General features: G+C 39.1%; 1 protein-coding gene across 2 annotated transcripts in view; it reads left to right on the plus strand.

Moving 5' to 3' along the window:
* The window catches only part of ESRP1 (epithelial splicing regulatory protein 1), a 43,035-nt gene extending 29,703 nt beyond the window's left edge, over window positions 1–13,332 (plus strand). Inside the window, exons 11-15 of one of the 2 annotated variants that reach the window (XM_081325300.1) lie at window positions 59–277; window positions 4,979–5,177; window positions 6,735–6,903; window positions 8,714–8,818; window positions 11,171–13,332. In XM_081325300.1, coding sequence (XP_081181426.1) covers window positions 59–277; window positions 4,979–5,177; window positions 6,735–6,903; window positions 8,714–8,804 — 678 coding nt within the window. In that variant the 3' untranslated portion in view covers window positions 8,805–8,818; window positions 11,171–13,332. The remainder of the gene's footprint in view (window positions 1–58; window positions 278–4,978; window positions 5,178–6,734; window positions 6,904–8,713; window positions 8,819–11,170) is intronic. The other variant, XM_081325301.1, reaches the window with a different exon arrangement.
* The last annotated feature ends 9,018 nt before the right edge of the window (window positions 13,333–22,350 follow it).

Here is a 22,350-nt window from a genome sequence, read left to right on the forward strand (position 1 = left end):
TACACTATCATTTGGTATGCTTCCTGTTTCTAAACATGTTTATTGTTTTTGCTCGCAGGTCCTGAACAGGTATTCCTCTGCTCCTCTCATTCCTCTCCCAACTCCTCCTATTCTTCCTGTGCTACCTCAGCAGTTTGTGCCTCCCACCACTGTCAGGGACTGTGTTCGTCTGCGTGGTCTTCCATATGCTGCCACTATAGAGGACATTCTGGGATTCCTGGGAGAGTTTTCTGGAGATATCAGAACTCATGGGGTTCACATGGTATTAAATCACCAGGTTAGTGAAGAATATTGACAAGAATGTACTCGCAATGAAGTGTTGCTCTTGAAACAAGGAATGGGACTTTGAGTGTTCATTTTGCCCAACGGTAAGGCCACACCTGGTTAAAAGGATACATTTCTCAAAGGCTCAGAAATCAAGTACGGAAGCAAGAGTAACTTTTGCATGGAGTGAAGGCTTTATAGTTGTTTGGCCTAAAACATAAGACTGACTTCCTAAAAGGTCCAGCAACAATAATGAGGCATAAATGCCAATACGGAACACTTTAGTTTTTGCACAGCACTGGAACTTTCAGTATTTGCCTCTATGGGAAATTGTCCTTTCAGGAAATCTATGACCAAAGGGATGCGGTGACTCAGTGGGTTAGGACGCTGAGCTTGTCGATCAGAAGGTCGGCAGTTTGGCAGGTCGAATCCCGAGTGCCGCGTAGCAGAATGAACGCCTGTTACTCGTCCCAGCTTCTGCCAACCTAGCAGTTCGAAAGCACGTAAAAATGCAAGTAGAAAAATAGGGACCACTACGGTGGGAAGGTAACAGCGCTCCGTGCGCCTTTGGCGTCTAGTCATGCCGGCCACATGACCACAGAGACGTCCTCGGACAAACGCTGGCTTTTCGGCTTTGAAACGGAGATGAGCACCGGCCTCTAGAGTCGGAAACGACTAGCACGCATGTGCGGGGGAACCTTTACCTTTACCTTTAGCACCATAGGACTTCACAAAAATCAAACATCATAGTCATGTCCATAATGTTACAAAATAATTGAAAGCCAGCATTGAAGAAAAACAAATATGAAACAGAGAAGAATACTTCTTCATCTTGTATAGAGCCTAGCCTAACAGTTAAAGATTCGTCCTAACTTCAGCTTAGGAGAAATATGTGGAGGAGTACAAAAAAGTTCATGACTTCAGTGGCACTGAATGAAGATAACATATTTTATTGATGGTCCAGATGGTACCTCTGCCCTGATGTGTGACAGTAAACTAGGCTTTTCTACCAAAACCCCTAAATGTCATAGGGAGGAAATTTAGCATTTGTCAATGCAGTCATGTGATAGAATTTTGGGATTGATGGGTGCATCTCAAATGTAAAAAGAGCTATTTCAGCTACCTAAAAATTATCAAAGATATTTTTGGGCCCCTATTTGGCAAAGCAAAATTGTCCCAATTATCTCTTGATGCAAACATATTCTAGAAAGACATTGTCTATTTAAACACTTTAGTACAGCAAACATTATCTTAGAAGATAAATCCATACTGCTGATTTGTTTCCAAACAAAAATATTATACAGTAGGTTAAGAAATATAAAGTTGAATATAGTAGAAATTAGTACTTAAGTGTGCTTGGTAAAACAAGGGATGGATGGATGGATGATCAAGTATGAGCAGATGTCAAGTGAATATTGACAGAATGATCAATATGCAGGAAAGAAATATGTCGAGGGGATTTGGCCATACAGAGAAAACGAAAGAGAACTGAACTGCAAGACAATGGTATGAAAAGAAAATATGAAAGGAAGGAAGGAGAAGACCATTCATGGGTTGAAATGGATAACAACCTCTGAAACAGAGCTATGAAAAGTTTAAAAAAATAAAAGTCAAGGTTTCAAGTAGCACATGGATGTAGTGGAAACAAAGATAGTTAGCATACTTTAAAAAGTATGGAAAGCTATGAGCGGTGTGAAAAACTTATATTTAGATAGATTTGATTTTCTTTCATTTTTTACTCACTATTTCTTATTCTTTTCTCTGCTCTATATAATATTGCCAACTTTGAACAAGAATAGCATGATGTCTGAGCATACGTATCCATGTAATGTATAGACAGTAATAATGGTTTATTTCATGCAGTTGTAAATGGATGAATTGCAAGGTAATTTAGTCCTCAGTGTAGGGATCCATTAAACTCACTCCAATAATTATCCAGTCAGCCACCCTTTGAAGGTTTTCAGTATGGGGAAATTCACTGAAATTCTGGGCAGGCATTGCCACTGTGAAACAGCTTGTACCATCAAGAAATCTCTCTTAATATTCCATTTGAATTTCATTTCTTTTAAATTTAACTTACTCTTTTGATTTTCTCATCTGTTTTCATCTCTTCAATAAAAACTGGCTCATTGATAAAATTTTAAGGAGCCTAGTGGGAAGCTTTTTAATCCTATAGTTTTCCTTACCCACCCTTACCCAGAACAAATAGTCATGCTCATTCCCATTACTCTGGAAACAGCTTTTTAAGTACTCTCGTTTTCAAGCAGAAATAAACAAGCTGTCTGCTACAAGAAATTTAGCAAATTATAGCCTCAGACAGCTTAACCGAACTATTGGGTTGCATTTATACTTGCTAGCAATTGGGAAACTAGAATAATGAAAACCATCAGAGAAGAGACTGGTGCTGTATTTATCTTAGCTATTAAAATACCTTTCTGGCTTTCCTGTTACACCTTTACTTGCACCTTTCCCAAACAAGACTGTGTGCAGCAATATATTGCTATGTCACTGTCCTTTTTTATTGTCTGGAATAAACTGTCTTTTGGAGCTCTACTTCATACCAAGTGGATGGCTCAGTATGCCAAAAAATCTTCAATGTGCTGTTAGTAGAATGTTACTTTATGGTGACAGCAGCATGTATTATGTGGAATGATCACATCACAATTTTTCAGGCCAAAATGCTGTCTTTTTATCTATTCCTTCCTTCTTTACGTACATACATACTTACTTACTAACCTGAAAGCTGGTATGGTGTAGCCGTGTCAAAGTATTGGGGTAGAAGCAGCATAACCCAGGTTCTACTCCACCCTCAGTCCCAGAAGTTTACTGGATAATTTTGGGCCAATTGCATTCTCTTAAGTATAAATTAAATATTTCTCCCTTTGTATAATGGTACCTGGGAAAGACCTTGAGAGGAAAGACCTTGAGAGGCAGCTGCCCAGGGAACAGAAAGGACATATAGCCTGCAGCTGTATAATGGATGGAGAAAGAGGCTCAGAAGAGACCCATCTCTAAAGGAGATGGCATAATAAGATTATTTATGAAGTGAATGATATTAATGAAATGAAAGTAGGATGGATGCTTCCTAACCAATCTGGGTGGCTATACATGATTTCTCAACCTTGGCAACTTTAAGATGTGTGGACTTCAGCTCCTAGGATCCCTTAGCTAGCATGCTGGCTGGGGAATTCTGGGAGTTGACGTTCACATAGGCTAAAGTTGTTGAAACACTGGTTTAACCCAACATGGGCAAGACTCCTCCTCCTCTTCCTTCCCAGCTCTACCATAATAAAGACAAAGAAATACCATGATGTTTTGGGCCTCTTTTAAAGTAGCTGCAGTTTGGTTTTGTGTCTCAAACAAACTGCAGTCCAGCTTAGACAAATAATTCAGCTTCATAAACTACACCATGAAAATCATTTGTCTCACCAACACTTATTTAAAATATTATTTTTATCATTACTATCATGCACATAATAAGGCAAAGCAATAGTTAATCGTTGGAGTAGACCTTTTTTTATTTCTTTGTAGTTATGCTGCAAGAGGATGAGAAGGCCTGTTGATACTACAATAAATCATTGTTTAACACTGCATCTCAATGAATACTATGAGTAGAGTCTGTCTGTTGGCCCAACATTTTCTTTAGCAATAAATAGCATTATAGAGTGAGTTAGAAACTTCTATTATCTAGCCTAGAAATGACATTTTCATGCTACACTTCAGCTTATATAGTTATGGTAATTCCCTGATTCAAGTTTTTCACAAAAATAAGTGGATTGGAAAATTCACCTCCAAAAACTGGGTTCTATCGAACAACTGCATTATAGCACACTGTCAGCCTTACTGGATATACCAGATAGGATATGCAACCAGATAAATGAATTGTACTTTATTGTAAAGCTACATTAACAGATTGTTGCAAATCCGGAAATTCAAATCTCCTGCCATCTTCTTTACCGGAGGATCCCTTCTGAGCCTGTTTCTCCATCCATTATACAGCTGCAGGCTATATGTCCTCTCTGTTCCCTGGGCAGCTTCTTTGCCCTGCCTCTCAAGGTTTTTCCCATGTACCGTTATACAAATGGAGAAATATTTAGTTTATACTTAAAGCAATAAGGTAAAGGTAAAGGTTCCCCCGCACATGCGTGCTAGTCGTTTCCAACTCTAGGGGCCGGTGCTCATCTCCGTTTCAAAGCCGAAGAGCCATTGCTTGTCCGAGGACGTCTCCGTGGTCATGTGGCCGGCATGACTAGACACCAAAGGCACACGGAACGCTGTTACCTTCCCACCGTAGTGGTCCCTATTTTTCTACTTGCATTTTTACGTGCTTTCGAACTGCTAGGTTGGCAGAAGCTGGGACGAGTGACAGGCGCTCACTCTGTTACGCGGCATTCGGGATTCAACCCGCCAAACTGCCGACCTTCTGATCGACAAGCTCAGCTTCCTAACCCACTGAACCACCACATCCCTTACACTTAAAGCAATATCTTGTTTTAAAAAACATTGCATTTTTAAAAAAAAGCTATGATGACCCCGATCCTTTGAAAAATTCATACAGTTTAGGAACTCAGTACTGCACATGCAGCAATTTAGAGTGGACAAAAAAAACCAGTCTTCCAACTTAAGCTGTCTCTTTTAAAAGGCAAAGTTATGCTTATATACTGAGCAAGTGACTTTGCTGTGGTGCTCCAGTTCTTCATTCTTTTTTCCTTAGGGTCGACCCTCGGGAGATGCCTTCATCCAAATGAAGTCTTCAGATCGAGCCTTCTTAGCAGCTCAGAAGTGCCACAAAAAAACCATGAAGGACAGATATGTGGAAGTCTTTCAATGTTCTGCTGAGGAGATGAACTTTGTATTAATGGGGGGCACTTTAAATCGAAATGGCTTATCCCCACCACCATGTAAGTTACCATGTAAGTCTTGCTTGGGTCTTGGTGCTATTCTGTGCTGTACGCTGGTAGGTGTTGGAGCTTCTTCTCTTGACTCTTATGCCCTTCTCTTGGAAAGGTTCAGCATATGGGGATCTAGAGTGCAAACTTTCCCCTTGGAATCAGTTGCAGACTTTGATGGTCGTTCTCCTTTGGGTTGTGGACTACTGTGATTCACAAAGGAATTGTCTTCCTTACTCTTGCTTTTCTGCTGACATACACACTTTTCCCCCATTCCTGGGTGCCTAATTTGCACTGGGCAGGTGTAAACAATTTTTTAGAATAAAACTATTTTCAGCTTAGCTACTTAAGTTCACTGTTGGTTATAAATAGCATAATTTAGCTCCTTAAAATGATGGGAACAAAGATCCCACAGAACTGAACAACAGAATACAGCTACACTGTTTTAAAAAAGGTGAACCTGAGGATCTTGAACCAGATCAGAAAAATAACAACCAAAAAGGGCTAGTTTGTCCTTCCTAATTATTCTGCTCCTTATAAAGAATTGCTTTCCACAATGGTTAACTGTAAAAGATCTCTGATTGGCAGCAGTGGGTCTTATATGGTTATTTTTTCAGAAGCATTGTAGTGTACTTTTTCCCAAGTCTAGTTTGTCTCTCCCCTGAAAAATTAAGAGTTTTGCAGTGTGTCATTAATTAACATGTAATCTGACCTTTCAATGGCTTTAAAAAATAGGACAGATTTATGGAAAATAAATTTGTCAATAGCTACAGTCCTTGAAAGTTATATGCACCACCTAACTTTGGAGCTGATTTTCTCCTGGATAGCGACCAATAAAGAACAGTAAAGTGATGTTGTTAACAAGTTCTGCTTCTGAACTTCCTAAAACATTCAACTGACTACTGTTGAAATGTTAGATTAAATACTGTATACTTTTGAACAAATCTTATAGAATTCACATACTTCTGAAAGCACACTGATATTCTAACCTACAACCAGTGGTGGGATTCAAATACAACTGGTTCTCTGTGTGGATGCTGCTTCCGGAAGTCCATTCTTGGCCTGGACAACAAAAAATTAGCTACCGGTTCTGCCAAACTGGTGCGAACTGGCTGAATCCCACCACTGCCTACAACCTGCATTTTATTCAAGTGTGTTATATTTCACCTATAATATAAGATCACACAAAATCAGATATCTTCATGAATGCAAATGCATAGAGAATTTAACAGAAAAAAGTGAAGCATGCCACTTGCAAATGTCTAGAATAAGACTCCATTTTTAATCATTAACTCTTTAATTAACTCTTTATCTAACGAGTTTAGTGTGATTCAGTAATTTTTCAAAAAGGAAAAAGACACATTCAGCATGTCTCACCTAATCAAGCTTTCCTTAAAAATGTAAGTACAAGAGAAAATAGATGTATATTTCTGCTGGAATTGAAGAAAAATCCATATAAATTGATCTCATGAATTGCAGGTGATGTTCAAGAATGCTGGCCTAAATTTTAACTAGTGCGCTATCATCTGTTTGCAGGAGATATTGTGACTGATGGTTCCCTGTGTCTTGTCCCGTTCTTAGGTATTTCTCCACCTTCATATTCTTTTCAAACACCCACTGCAATAATTCCAACGGAAGCAGCCCTCTACCAGCCATCCCTATTCCTCAATCCACGTACCCTCCAGCCATCCACAGCATATTATCCAGCCGGCACTCAGCTCTTCATGAACTACACCACCTATTACCCTAGGTAATCCCCATCAAGGCAAGGCAAAACAAGGACTCCTTGTATGAATTGCAGGTGATGAATAGGACAAGAAGCTGGTGCTAATCGCTAATATGGATGCCTTGCAATAATTTGCCTGTTGCCAGTGTATGTATCAAAATACAGTTAGGTTCAGACAACTGGTGGATAGAATCATTCTTTTATGTTTTCCTACTTGGTAAAGAAGCCTTCTCAAAACATTACCATGCAAAGGACCCTAATTGGCTACTTTTTTCTTTCTTTTTTTTGCAAGGTCTGATTTTTGCCCTTTATCTGCAGCTCTTTCAGGGCTGTTTTGGTTATCATTCCTAAAGGACAAACTCACAGATGCAGATTTTCATGGAGTGCAGAGGGGGAAAGGAAGCAGAGGATCATGGCCTGTGTACAAAGTAGAAAGCTTTCTCAGTGAAGTTATTCTGTGATTCAGAACAATAAATTAGCATGAAATCAAAGGAAAGAAGATCAGCTGGATTTGCAAATTACTGTTGAACTGAAATAGCATAATATTTATTTTAGCTAATCTGTGTACCAATCCAATCATAGGATTATTCAGTAGCAGTATTTGAAACAAACCATAGTTTAACATGGTATAAATTCAGTAAATGATTCTAGTTAGGCAGAAATGATATATTACAGCGGCTTAGTTTGTTGCCTAGGTCAGATGTCTATGGAGGTTCTCAGTCATCCAGATCATGGTAGTTCCAAAGTTGCTTTTTCATGAGACAACTGGACTTTCTTCTTTCTCTTTGAAGACATTTCGCTTCTCATCCAAGAAGCTTCTTCAGCTCTTTAGCAACTGGTCATAGTTACAACTTCCAGCCAAGCTTCTTGGATGAGAAGCGAAATGTCTTCAAAGAGGAGGAAGAAAGTCCAGTTGCCTCGTGAAAAAGTACATTTGGGACAGTGAGGTCAGATGCAATAATTGCAAGTTTCTAAACCACTATGCCTGGCTTCACACAACACATTAGGGCTTACTGTCCACGTTCAGTAAATGGATTTTTGGAGAAAAGACCTAATATAGGCTGATGGTTGCCATTTTCCATTAGTTGGGAACTTGCATCAGGACTAGCTGTTTGTCACTGCAAGGTATCCATTTCCTCCAGCCAATAATTTGTCTGTGCTGAAGAATCATCCAGGATTTTGAGGGAGCATGATGGGGATGGAGGGAATACATTCCAGAGAACAGAGCAGATTGTAGGAAAAAGAAATCCACAAAAAGCCAGGAAATTTGAGGGCTGAAGAATTGCATAACAATGAAGAAAAGGATGATATAAGTTCATCCAAGAAGTCCTAACCCAGAATCATTGGTGATGGAGTCTGAGTTTGACCTGGTGACAATGAACAGATAAGGTGAAAAAAGGGGTGAATAGAGAAGAACAAACTTCTTCTCTATTGTTATGTATGGGGTACAATATCTATAAGATCTCTATAAGATCTCCAAGTATCTTATAAAACCTGACCTCAGTTGCCCAGCATTGTGTGAAAATGTGGCCCTCTAACTGGTATGTCTTGAGCATTGCATGCCTATCGAACTTTTAATCAAATGCACATGATACAAAAAGCAATAGCATAGCAATGACCAATTTGTCGCTAGCAGGTAGCTTCTCTGGAATTGGAAATATGTTTATCAGACAATTCTCTGCATTCAACAGACAATTGCTTCAATTGCAACACACACACACACACACACACACACACACACACACCTGTCAGTGTTTTTTTACTCTTATAATTGTATATTGTACGGACATTTGATTGTTCCTTTTGTAATCATAGTTCAATTTTGACTTTATAGCATGCAGCAGAGAATGGATCTCTACAGTCACATGGGTCGGCCAGCTAACTGCCCAAAGAATGGATTCCTCTTTAAAGGCCCAAGCAGTTAAATTTACTGAAAAAGGTAAGTCTCCGTACTATTTTTTTTCTGCCAATTTTTTTCTGAAACTTCCTAATAACTTTTCTGGATGTAGATTCTCACCTCTCTCCCATCTAATCCCTACCATTCTCCAGATTCCTTGAGATAAAATAAAAAAATAAAATAAAAAAAATAAATTCCCCAAATTGTCCTTTATTTCCCACCCCACTTACCAATGTCATTTTGGTTTATTGGCCAAGGACTGCCTGCTCCATGCTGTCCTTCTTGGATGTTGAGATATAGCAAATGGGTAATAATTGCATCCACATGCATCTTCAGATTATGAGGTTCCAAAATAATCCTTGGGGACTGCCATCATATAAAGGTTTCAATGAAGGCCTTCCAGCTAAAAAAAAATCCCCTACATTTGCAGAGGTTTGTTCTCTTTCTTAACACAAAGGTTCCATGTTTAATTGTCCTGGCTAAGGGCAGATAGTATTCCTGTCTGCACTTTCAAATAATTGTGTTTAGGATCCTAACTGTTGATTTTATTTGACAGAAGCAGATGTTGTAATATCTTTAACACTGGCTGTAGTTTAGTCTTCAGTGGGCGTATGTGTTCTGTACCAGCCTACTACCAGCCCTGCAGAAAAGGCAGGGACAATCCCTTTACAAGAAAGCAAAAGGCTGGAACTAAGCCTGCCAAATTTATGGACACAAAAGCAAACAGAGCAAAACAAAACACGAACCATGAAACAGGAGCTATTCAAACGGTTGCCTTCAGCAAACCAACCCTCCCACACATTCCCCTTTTAAACAGTTCAGGGCGTGGCTTCTCTCTGCCTCCTTCCGAGGTGCCCCATTGCCTTCCTCTGTTTACTCCTGCTTGACTGCCTCCTGCGTCGGGCGTCCTTGAACAGGGTCAACTGTGGGTCATCTTCATCCACGCTGTCAGGCTCACACAGCTGGGTCTGCGTAGTAACCAGATGAGAGGGGTTTGGCTGAGGGCTCTGTGGAGCCTCAATACTATCCTCAGCAAGCTCTCCAACACCCCCCTCCTCCTCCTCTGACCCAACTGCCGAACCCACAGGCTGACCCTGAATCACAACAGTAAGGTCCCACATATGTCAAAATTCAGCATCTGAGTTCCTGTTCTAGTCAACCAGATGTCTTTGGGAAGCCCACAGGTAGGACAATTGGCCCCACAGATATGTTCCTTCTGATCCTGGAAATTACAAATAGACAAGAAAAAGTGGGAGATACGCAAAAAGACTCGGCTCTGATTATATCCACCACTGATGACATTTTCCAATGAGCCTCACCTGGGCTGCATTTATTTATTTAATTTATATGCCACTTCTTAGGATTCAAGGTGACTCTGGAAACCACAATCTTCATCCAACCATCAGGAGCCTGAGCGGGTAAAACTAACCTTGTTCAGACGACATCCAATTATGACCATTTAAGACTAGTGCAGTGAGCTGAGACCATTGTTAATTGTGGCCAAGGAGAAACTCCTTAATCCACTGTTTGTATCCATGTTTTGGTATATCATTTAGCTCAGTAATAGCTTCCTGTCCAGACCAAAACAGATGGAGGCATACAGATATAGAGATGTAAGGAAGAAGTAGTCCAAAATGGAGCCTTTTCCACCAAAATGTTCAGTTCTTCAGTTCATGGGATCGTATGATCCCCTTTTGTGACCTTCTGACAAGCAAAATCTATGGGGAAGCCAGATTTACTTAACAACTGTGTTACTAACATAACAACTGCAGTGATTCACTTAACAACTGTGGCGAGAAAAGTCATAAAATGGGGAAAAATTCATTTCAGAAATGTCTCACTTAGCAACAAAAATGTTGGGCTCAATTGTGGTCATAAGTCAAGGACTACCTGTACTTGCACAAGGAGAAAGAATCCAGGGTGGTCATGAGCTGACAGGTTATAAATAAGTCAAATTACAGGTGGTCCTCAACTTACAACAACAATTGGGATCAGAATTTCTGTTGCTAAGCAAGGCTATTTTTAAGTGAATCGTGCCCAATTTTATCACTTTTTGCCACAGTTGTTAAGTGAAGCATGCAGTTGTTAAGTGAATCTGGCTTCCCCTATTGACTATGCTTTTTAGGACTGAGCTTGGAAAGTCGCAAATGGAGACCACGTGACTCTGGGACACTGCAACCATCATAAATATATGCTGGTTGCCAAGTACTTGATTATTTTGATTATGTGACTGTGAGGATGCTGCAACAGTCATTCGTTTGAGAACCACTCATAGGTTACTTTTTTCAGTGCTGTTGTAACTATGACCAGTTGCTAAAGAATTGTTGTAAGTCGAGGATTACCTTTATGTAACCTTACAAATGAAGTGATCCAATTCTTTTGCATTTGTTATAGCTCCAGTTCACATCCTATACAACTTCACTGAACAAAATGGAAATCCCGCTGAGCAAGCTCCAAATTCTACATGGCTGCAATCTTCCAAGACAGAATCTCCACCATCTTGGATATCTGCTGCTGTCTGGAGATTGTGTGGATTTTTAAAATAACCGAATGTGCATACATGTCATCCCAGGAATAGCCTTTCTCCGTCTCTCATTCTATCCTTGCCACTGAAAGCCTTGGGGACCACATAAAAGCACTACCTGAAATCACAGCTGCCAAATTCACGAGGGAAGAATATTTGTAGCTATCTTTTCCTATATCTAAAAATTACATTTATCTGTGATCACTAAAAGTATCCTACCAAGGTTAAGGTACTCCTAACATTTGTTGATACAACACATCGTGACTAACCAACTTTTCTAGTTTCATGCACATTTTTAAATAAACAAAAAGGTCTGAAGACCTTCAGATTTATGCCATTGGGGGGGAAGTTGTTTCTGTGTGTATGTTGCATTTGTATGTGTGTGTGTATATATATGTGTGTGTGTGTGTGGATGTATGTCTACTTGAGTGTGTAAACACATTGATTCATGTATATTTATTTGTTTAACAATATTTTTCAGGTTCTAGACAGGTTTACTGGTCAGTGTAAAATGCAGTGTGGGGAAGGGAGAGAATGGTGTATCATTTTGTAAAATATAGCATATATATAAATATATATAAAGTAATGCTCTAAAAATTTGTATATTGCACATTACTGTATATTTAAGTTCCTCTAGTCAGATAATCCAACAGAGGAGAGGTTATTAATTCTACTCTTTCCAGAAGCCAATATATAACTCATAAATACTACTATCAAATTAAACATGGACAGCTAGGAGGTTTTTTCCCCCTCACCATTGACGTTCCTGTGGAGGAAGGAATTAAAATGTGTGCAGTAAAATGTAGAGATCACTACAGTGTAATGGGCTGAGATATAGAAATTCTCATTTTAATCTTTTACATCAATTTTTCTGCTGGTATCCCTGATGAATTATCAAAAACATACAGTTTTTGTATCAAAAACATACAGGGGCTATGTCACTGTTGTAAAAATAGATTGGAATTGTTCTTGCTGGATTCTGTTCAAACCTGCTGAATGAATGTTATGCTCTTTGAGTCACATTACAGTTTTGCCTTCCACAAATATTAAACTGTTTTAAATCAGCTTACTGAATTCTTTAATTCTGTAAATGAAGTTGGTCTTTCAAGTTAGGTTTTTTTCCCCTCCCCAAAAACCTAAGCGGTGCCTGTTTTAAGAAAAGCTGAGAACTGCATACCTTTTCTCCCTCACAACATGTCATCAATCCTATCCTTCAGCTAACGATTCAAAATTATAACCCGTTTTTAAAAATGCTTTATTCAGCTAAACAACCAAAAGGCCAAAAGGGAATAAAGAAACCCTTCAATTTTCTATAAGACACTTCTCTTATTTTCTTAACTGTAAATCCTTATTATCTAGGTGGCATCATCAAACTGACTTTGGCTGATCTCAGAAAGTAAAACATGGTTAAGGCTAGTTAGTACTTGGACAGGAAGCCACCAGAAGGAACCCCATGGATGCACAATTGGAGTACAATCACAACCCCTCATGCATTGCTGCTGGTGTATCTGTGGTCCTCAGTAGAACCCAGATCTACACCTTTTCCATTTTCACCAGTCCAGCTGATTTACTGTGTTTCACAAGATCTTTTATTGCATCAGCTTTAGGAACATTTAAAATTTTCTGATCATGGTTAAGCTAGAGAGGAAACTTTTTTCATAAAAAATAGGTCACAACATCAATTTTCCATATGAGCAAATAGGATGACATGGATTCTTCCTCACTGCTGGGATAATGGACATTAATCCTAGCCCATTCCAGAAGAGGGAGCTCAAAATCTAATTTCTAACCTGTCCCTCATCCGATCTCAGTCTTTCTTTGATAACCTCTAGACCAGATTCTCAATAACCGCCAATTGTTTCTGCCTGTGCTTCTTTCCCCGCAGCTGAATTCAGATCTTCAGTTCCTCTTGCTTACAATCATAAGAACGCATGCTCTATGTATGGAAATTGTACTACATACATCTATACATGCACTACATACATAAATACATTTAGCATCTCTGAAAAAAGACACACACAAAACCCCTCAACATTAGGAGAACCATGTAAACTTATGCTGTTTAATAAAATATGTTATTTGGAAAAAGATTACCAGAGGCATTCTTATTTGTGGAGGAGGTGCCTTGATGTGAGTTAACACAAGGAGGGAAGGACTGGGTGAAATTCTCTGAACATCAGCACTGTTTTGTTTTTTTCTTAGTTACAGGTAGTTGCCCTGTTGCAGGAAACACTCAATAGTGATCGTATAAACAGATTTGTATTCGGAAGATTCAGGCAACCCAGAAGATGGCGTTCTTAGCATTCAGCCTAGATCTAATCCCCCTGCTGCTTTGTTCCAATTTCTTTGGCTCTGTTTGTAGGCTAGCTTTATCAACCAATCCTCAACACTTACCCAGTCTAAAGGCGGTTTTATTAAGCTGTATTTCCATACTGGCCACAAAAGAAGGGACATTGTCATTTCCTCAGCCTAATGTTTGGATATATGTGCTGATGGGAATTAATTTACTGTATTTAAAGAGCATGAAAGCAGCAGACTGAAGAGTCCTCTCTTGGACTTTCTGGACTTGACTAAAATAAATAGCCTTGTCTGGAAATACTGGTAATCACCAAGTGGAAAATTACTCTGTAACAAAAGACAATCTCTCTCTAACCCTAACAAATGAATATGAACAAACTGTGCAAGAAATTGGGGTGGTTCATATATATCACTATTTAAATTTTCCCTGCTGTCCCCTTCCTTATTTTTCCCCTTTTTGTTGTAATTTTGTATTTTAACTTTCTACTTTTGAAAGCTAATAATACATTTAAAATTAGTAAATTAATATCCTAAGCAGGTGAGTAATGGAAAAGCTAATTTCCTTCTTCCACAGAATTCAGACTGTCTAATGGAATGATCACGTTTCCAATTCTCTCTCTTGAGAACATGAAATGTCATTAACAGAGATGGGTGATGCCTTTAAGAAGCCCAGAGAAAATGCTTGTGGACTTTTTAGCATTCCAGAATTGTTCTTTAGGAAAAATGTTACCAGGACAGAGACAAACCCAGTTTAAAGATAAGGGCAGATATTTGAGCTTTGCATTTTAGAGTCAGTGTAATTGGACTGTAATTGCATAGTCAGTCTAGGGTATTACTGGTGACAAATTATTTACAATCTTTGGGGAGAACAGTGATTAGGTTGTCCCATCCAACAGAAATAAAAAAACATGGCCCTCACAGAGTGACTGTTTAGAAAGCATTACATGCATGGCAGTTTTTAAAAAACAGTAATACAATCAACCAATATAAACTATATATACCAATAACTGCCTAATAATCTTCTCCAGAACCACTAGGTGGCAGCAATAGCAAGGAGCTTCAGAGTGGACCAACTGTTGAGATGCTTTTGAGATGCAACACCAGCAGGTGTACCGTTCACACAACAACTTTTTCAGAAATGATGTGAATTCCAAAAGCAATCCCAGGCATCCTGCCTTTGAAGTAAAACTGGGCCTTTATAGGTAGGCCTCAATTTATGACTTAATCACTTAATAACAGTTTTAAGTCACAACAGACCCCTCTCCCCAAAGGGATTTATGACCTAGTTTTGAAGTTCTGACATCAACACCCCCCTTGGTCACATGACCACATTTTGGGCACTTGGCAATTGGCCTACATTTACAGCTATTTGCAGCACCCTGTGGTCCCATGATAACAGTTTATAACAATTTTGCCAGAAACTGATATTTACTTCCAGTTTTTGGCCAAATTCAGGCCAGAGGTTCAGTTAACGACCATGAAAAAGTTCATAAAACCAGGTCGGTCACCTAGCAACCCACTTTATGACCATTATGACTTATAACTATAATTATAAGTCTCAATTACAATCATAACTCGAGGACTACCTGTACTTTATTTTAAAAACTGTGTTTTTAATCGGACTTTTCAGTACAAGTATGAATTACTTCAGCAATTTTTTTCTATTCATACCTCCATACTAACTTTTTTGGTCTCCAAAGATGGAATGTGGCTAGTGACACCTATAGCCTTGGATCTTGGAGACATCAATGGATAACGTCAAAGAGTACACAATAGATTTTTCCCCATTGGGAGCTATTTAAAAGGGTTTTAACTTTTCTACTGTTTTCAGCCTCTTAGAAACTTACTATATATTTTATTTTCTTCTTGGTTTTCTATTAAAAAGTGGTGGACACTCAATTTGACAGTTTTAGGCTATTGTCTATTAAATTTTTGTTGATTTGGAGAGACTAAAATGTGCCTGTTGGGGACTGCAATTTGCCCACCCTTGTTTTAATTTATATTTGGAAGAATTTAGTTGAATTATATAGAAATCCATCAATGGAATAGAGAGCAATCTGGCTTTGTGGGAAGGACTAATTGAAATCATTCAGCTCTACAGCAGACTTTTTGCAATGTAGTGTCTTTTTAGAACAAAAAACAGCAATTCTTGCAATGTGTGTGCTACAAATATACTTTCAAATCCCTCCCATCCCCTGCATTAAAATGCCATGCCGGTTCTACACATCAAATTGAAAGCAGCTTAAGAGCTGGGGCCTTTTGATAAATATTAATGATCTGAAGCAGAGCATACAGGAAAATGATGTACTCTTAAGATGCTCTGGAGTTGAAAATTGTCAGTACTATTATGGTTTTCTCCTGCAAATAATAAATGATTCAACAACTGTATGGTTACCATGGGGATAGCTTCTCATTGAGCCTAAAATTACCAAGATGCTGACAAGCCACTATTTTTAGTACCACCAGATGTGCCTCTTTAAAAACAGTAGAGTGATATGAGTGTGTCAATGTGTATGGCTGTATGCAGGGCTTTTTTTGTCATAGAACGCTCAGAACGGAGTTCCGGCACCTTTTTTGGATGGAACCTTGTAGGATAGGCAAGGCGGGTTGTATGACATGTGTGAGTTCCGGCACCTTTTTCTTATACAAAAAAAGCACTGGCTGTATGCATGTGTGAGAACACATGAACTAATTTTCAGAATTGCATTATTATTATTAACAGTAATAACAACAACAACAATAATTATAATAGAGCAATGCCCATGTATTTGGTATTTTAGAGATAAACATGTATGCACTTTTTCTTAAATCTTCATTTTGAAGGCATTTATAATGTAAAAATATAATTCAGAGAACGAAGGAGATATGGAAGAGTAAGAAAACTGAATAACTCTGATTACTAAAAGCAACAACAAAAAAATGACCTATGCAAGCAGGTATTTATGGCTCTCTCAGGTGTTGCTGTTTTAGTAATATTTGTACAACATGATGCAAAACTATTGAGGAGGGGTAGAGAGATTCAGCCAATAAAATATAATTTTATTGTAATATTGTAATTAACATTTATTTGGTAGAGTCTCCATTTTTAAAAAAACCCACATCAGGGTGGGGAAAATATCACAAGAATGTAGTTGACCAAGGTAGAAGAAAACATACAATTAGGGGTAGATAATTTGCTGCAATAAGAGCATTCTGTTGTCAATATATTACAACATCTGCAACTCTTGCATTCATCAGAGAAAGCTAATGAGGAGAGTTAAGTCTGACCTACAAGTAATTTCATAGACTCCAGCCTTCTTGTTTTCATGCAAAAAAGCAATTACAGTTAGAAAAAGTACACAAGAACAGTGATACCCTCGTTGCACTAAACATTCCAACCTTTTCACACCTACTGATGATATATATCTCTGGACCAAGTGAAGAAACCTATTTGTATGGGAAGCATGCTTTTAAACACCACCAGAAAATTATCTTCCCTGTGGTGAAACAGATGTGGATATACCAAACACACATACACATAACAGTAACTGTACGTAATGCTTAGCTGTGGATATATGTGTACATAACAGATAGATGAAGCACCGTGTGACTTTCACCAGTTAAAAATGAAGGAAAAATATTGTCATTAGAACACTGCGGAACCTAAGATGGCCTTTTCTGACCCAGTGTCATCCACATATGTTGGACAAAGCTTCCCATAATTTGTAACTGACATAATTTCTAACTGGCCAATGCAAAAATTATGGGAATCATACCCCAACATTTCATTTACAACATAATCCAACAGCATCATTTATAGAAGGCAGACCTCAGGACTGGAGTTGGTACTAATGACAACTTTGTGTGCCATCTTAAGGTCACCAGTTTGGGTCAATAAATGTCCATACCTATTTATTTGTCCCATAAATAAGAAACAAGTCCAAAGGCTCTAAATACTCAACAATAGCATCAATGCACCAGGTGCAGAAGGGCATCACACTAGAGCAATATGAACTTGTTGGGGACCACTAGAAGAAAAATAATTGGTTCTTAGACTAAGCCATCATGGGATTGATTTTGTCTTTGCAATACCATATGAACAAAACCCACTGGCTTTATGCAGGAAATCATGATCAAGAAAAACATAGATTTGTTCCATGTTTGAACCCAATTACACTAAACCATCATTGTTTGGGCATGACTTACTGAATTAGCTGTAACTGCTTAGGTCACCCAATATGATGAATCATAAGCCAAACACACTACATTATGGCTTAGTTTCCTGTGTGAACACAAGCAGGTTCAATGCTCAGGTTCCATATGAAAGATTTGTGTAATATAAGTAATCCTTGATTAATGACCTCTTGTTCAGCAATTGTTGGAAATTATGATGGCACAGAATGAGTGGTGGTTATGACCAGTCTTCAAAGTTCTGCTTCTGGGATCAAAATACTCTTGTGGCCATGTGAGTCCTGGTGATACTGGGTAGAGCAGAAACACAAACTTATGTACAAAAACATGTTACTTCATTCCAAAGAAGAAAATACATAGCCTTCTATGGCCCCTGGTAAAGGAACTGGAAATAATTCTTGACACATTTTTTGCAATGCTTTCTCTTGAATGAATGAACCTTTATTGTCAAAGTACAACCATGTATACATTGAGATCGGCTGTGTTTAGAGGTCTGCTATTATCTATTTCCATACAATGGAGACAAATGGGGTTGTTTTTCATGATTAAACAAACACTAATGCACATTTTGGTGGCAAAAGAGAGCCTTGGTGGAGCAGTGGGCTAATGCCTCCTTAAAGTAACACCAGCTGCCTGCAATTAGTGCAGGTTCGAGTCCCACCAGGCTCAAGGTTGACTCAGCCTTCCATCCTTCTGAGGTAGGTTAAATGAGGACCCAGATTGTTGGGGGCAATAAGCTGACTTTGTAATAATGCCACTTGGGCACTGAAAGCCCTAATAAGCAGGCATATACATAGAATGAAGGCTATTGCTAAGCACATTGATTTGTGCTTCTTAGATTGTAAGCCGCCCTGAGTCTTCGGAGAAGGGCGGGATATAAATGGGATTTTTTAAAAAAGAGAGAGAAAAGTAATTTAGAATATTTTGAAAGCAAATGGACTTCAGACACCACAAATAATGCTTTTCTTTTGAGGCTATGTAACAAAGCATAACATTTTAATGTCTTTTAGTGACTATACTTACACAACATTATGTTAGCCACAGTTTATTGAATTATTGATTTTTTTTCTGGATTTGAATAACACATTCAACCATAAATAAACATGCACTAACCAGAAAAACCCCTTCATGGATTACTGCCTTGTCGTGACGAAGGGGCTTGTGTAATTCAATGAAGCTATGAGCTATGCCGTGCAGGGCCACCCAAGACGGACAGGTCATAGCAGAGAGTTCTGACAAAACGTGATCCACTGGAAAAGGAAATGGCAACCCACTCCAGTATCTTTGCCATGAAAACCCTATGGACAGTACCAAAAGGCAAAACGATATGACGCTGGAAGATGAGCCCCTCAGGTCGGAAGGCGTCCAATATGCTACTGGGGAAGAGCAGAGGGCTAGTACTAGTAGCGCCAGAAAGAATGAAGCGACTGGGCCAAAGCCGAAAGGACGCTCAGCTGTGGATATGTCTGGTGGTGAAAGGAAAGTCCGATGCTGTAAAGATTTTTTCTCCATAGGAACCTGGAATGTAAGATCCATGAATCAAGGAAAGCTGGACGTGGTCAAACAAGAGATGACAAGACTAAACATCGACATCTTAGGTATCAGCGAACTAAAATGGACAGGAATGGGTGAATTTAATTCAGATGACCATCAGGTATACTACTGCGGGCAAGAATCCCTCAGAAGAAATGGAGTAGCCTTCATAGTCAATAAAAAAATTAGGAAAAGCAATACTGGGATACAATCCTCAAAATGACAGAATGATCTCAGTTTGAATCCAAGGCAAACCATTCAATATCACAGTAGTCCAAGTCTATGCCCCAACCACCGGTGCTGAAGAGGATGAAATTGACCGGTTCTATGAAGCCCTACAGCACCTTATAGAACTAACACCCAGAAATGATGTCCTTATCATCATGGGGGATTGGAATGCTAAAGTAGGAAGCCAAAAGATAACTGGAATAACAGGCAAGTTTGGCCTTGGAGTACAAAATGAAGCAGGGCACAGGCTGATAGAATTTTGTCAAGAGAATACGATGGTCATAGCAAACACTCTTTTCCAACAACCCAAGAGACGGCTTTACACATGGACATCACCAGACGGTCAACACAGAAATCAGATTGACTATATGCTCTGCAGCCAAAGATGGAGAAGCTCTATACAGTCAGTAAAAACAAGACCAGGAGCTGACTGTGGCTCAGACCATGAGCTTCTTGTTGCAAAGTTTAGGCTTAAATTAAAGAAAGTAGGGAAAAGCGCTAGGCCAGTCAGGTATGAATTAAATCATATCCCTGTTGAATATACAGTAGAGGTGACAAATAGATTTAAGGAATTAGATCTGATAGACAGAGTGCCTGAAGAACTATGGACAGAGGTTCGCAACATTGTACAACAGGTAGCAACCAAAACCATCCCAAAGAAAAAGAAATGCAAGAAAGCAAAATGGCTGTCTGAGGAAGCTTTGCAAATAGCTGAGGAAAGGAGGGAAGCGAAAGGCAAGGGAGAAAAAGAAAGATATGCCCAATTAAATGCAGAATTCCAAAGAATAGCTAGAAGAGATAAGAATGCCTTCTTAAATGAACAATGCAAAGAAATAGAAGAAAACAATAGAATAGGGAGGACCAGAGATCTTTTCAAGAAAATTGGAGAGATGAAAGGAACGTTTCATGCAAAAATGGGCATGATAAAGGACCAAAAGGGCAGGGACCTAACGGAGGCAGAAGAGATTAAGAAGAGGTGGCAAAATTACACAGAAGAACTATACAAGAATGAGCTTAACGTCCCTGATAATCACAATGAGGTGGTCACTGACCTCGAGCCAGACATCCTAGAATGTGAAGTGAAGTGCGCCTTAGAAAAGCTGAGCAACAACAAAGCTAGTGGAGGTGACAGTATTCCAGCTGAGCTATTCAAAATCTTAAAAGACGATGCAGTAAAAGTGCTACACTCAATTTGCCAGCAAATTTGGAAAACTCAACAGTAGCCACAGGATTGGAAAAGATCAGTTTACATTCCAATTCCAAAGAAAGGCAGTGCCAAAGAATGTTCAAACTATCGCACCATTGCACTCATTTCTCATGCTAGTAAAGTTATGCTTAAAATTCTACAAGCTAGACTCCAGCAGTATGTGGATCGAGAACTACCAGAAGTACAGGCAGGATTTCGAAGAGGCAGAGGAACTAGAGATCAAATTGCTAACATACGCTGGATCATGGAGAAAGCTAGAGAGTTCCAGAAAAACATCTACTTCTGCTTCATTGACTATGCTAAAGCCTTTGATTGTGTGGATCATAACAAACTCTGGCAAGTCCTTAAAAAGATGGGCATACCAGACCATCTTATTTGTCTCTTGAGAAATCTATATGCGGGCCAAGAAGCAACAGTGAGAACTGGACACGGAACCACTGATTGGTTCAAAATTGGGAAAGGAGTCCGGCAAGGCTGTATAATGTCGCCTTGCCTATTCAACTTATATGCAGAGCACATCATGAGAAAGGCAGGGCTAGATGAATCAAAAGTTGGAATTAAGATTGCCGGAAGAAACATCAACAACCTAAGATATGCAGATGATACCACTCTAATGGCAGAAAGTGAAGAGGAACTAAAGAGCCTCGTGTTGTGGGTGAAGAAGGAGAGTGCAAAACTTGGGTTGAAACTAAACACCAAGAAAACCAAGATCATGGCATCTGGCCCTCTCAATTCCTGGCAAATAGATGGGGAAGAAATGGAGGTAGTGACAGATTTTATTTTCCTGGGCTCGAAGATCACTGCAGATGGGGACTGTAGCCAAGAAATTAAAAGACGCTTGCTCCTTGGGAGGAAAGCCATGGCTAATCTAGACAGCACACTAAAAAGCAGAGACATCACCCTGTCAACAAAAGTGCGTATAGTCAAGGCTATGGTCTTCCCAGTTGCAATGTATGGCAGTGAAAGCTGGACCATAAGAAAGGCTGAGCGCCAAAGAATTGAAGCCTTTGAACTATGGTGCTGGAGAAGACTCCTGCGAGTTCCTTGGACTGCAAGGCGATCAAACCGGTCAGTCCTAGAGGAGATCAACCCTGACTGCTCTTTAGAAGGCCAGATCCTGAAGCTCAAACTCAAATACTTTGGCCACCTAATGAGAAGGAAGGACTCACTGGAAAAGAGCCTAATGCTGGGAAAGATTGAGGGCAATAGAAGAAGGGGACGACAGAGAATGAGGTGGCTGGATGGAGTCACTGAAGCAGTAGGCGTGAGCTTAGATGGACTCCAGAAGATGGTAGAGGACAGGAAGGCCTGGAGGAACATTGTCCATAGGGTCGCGATGAGTCGGACACGACTTTGCAACTAACAACAACAACCAGAAAAATGTGTTAATTTTATAAACTATAGCTGTTTTGCAAATATAGTCAATAAAAGGCATTCAAATGTTATATAGATGCTCAAAATAATGCTTATGCTTTAAAGAAAATTTAGTCTTAAAAGTGCTACCAGACCATCTATTTTTTTATTATTATTATTATTATTATTATTATTATTATTATTATTATTATTATTATTATTATTATTATTATTATTATTATTATGAAGAAGAAGAAGAAG

Source organism: Vipera berus, assembly GCF_964194415.1.
Source record: "Vipera berus genome assembly, chromosome: 3".
NCBI classification, from domain to species: Eukaryota; Metazoa; Chordata; class Lepidosauria; order Squamata; family Viperidae; genus Vipera; species Vipera berus.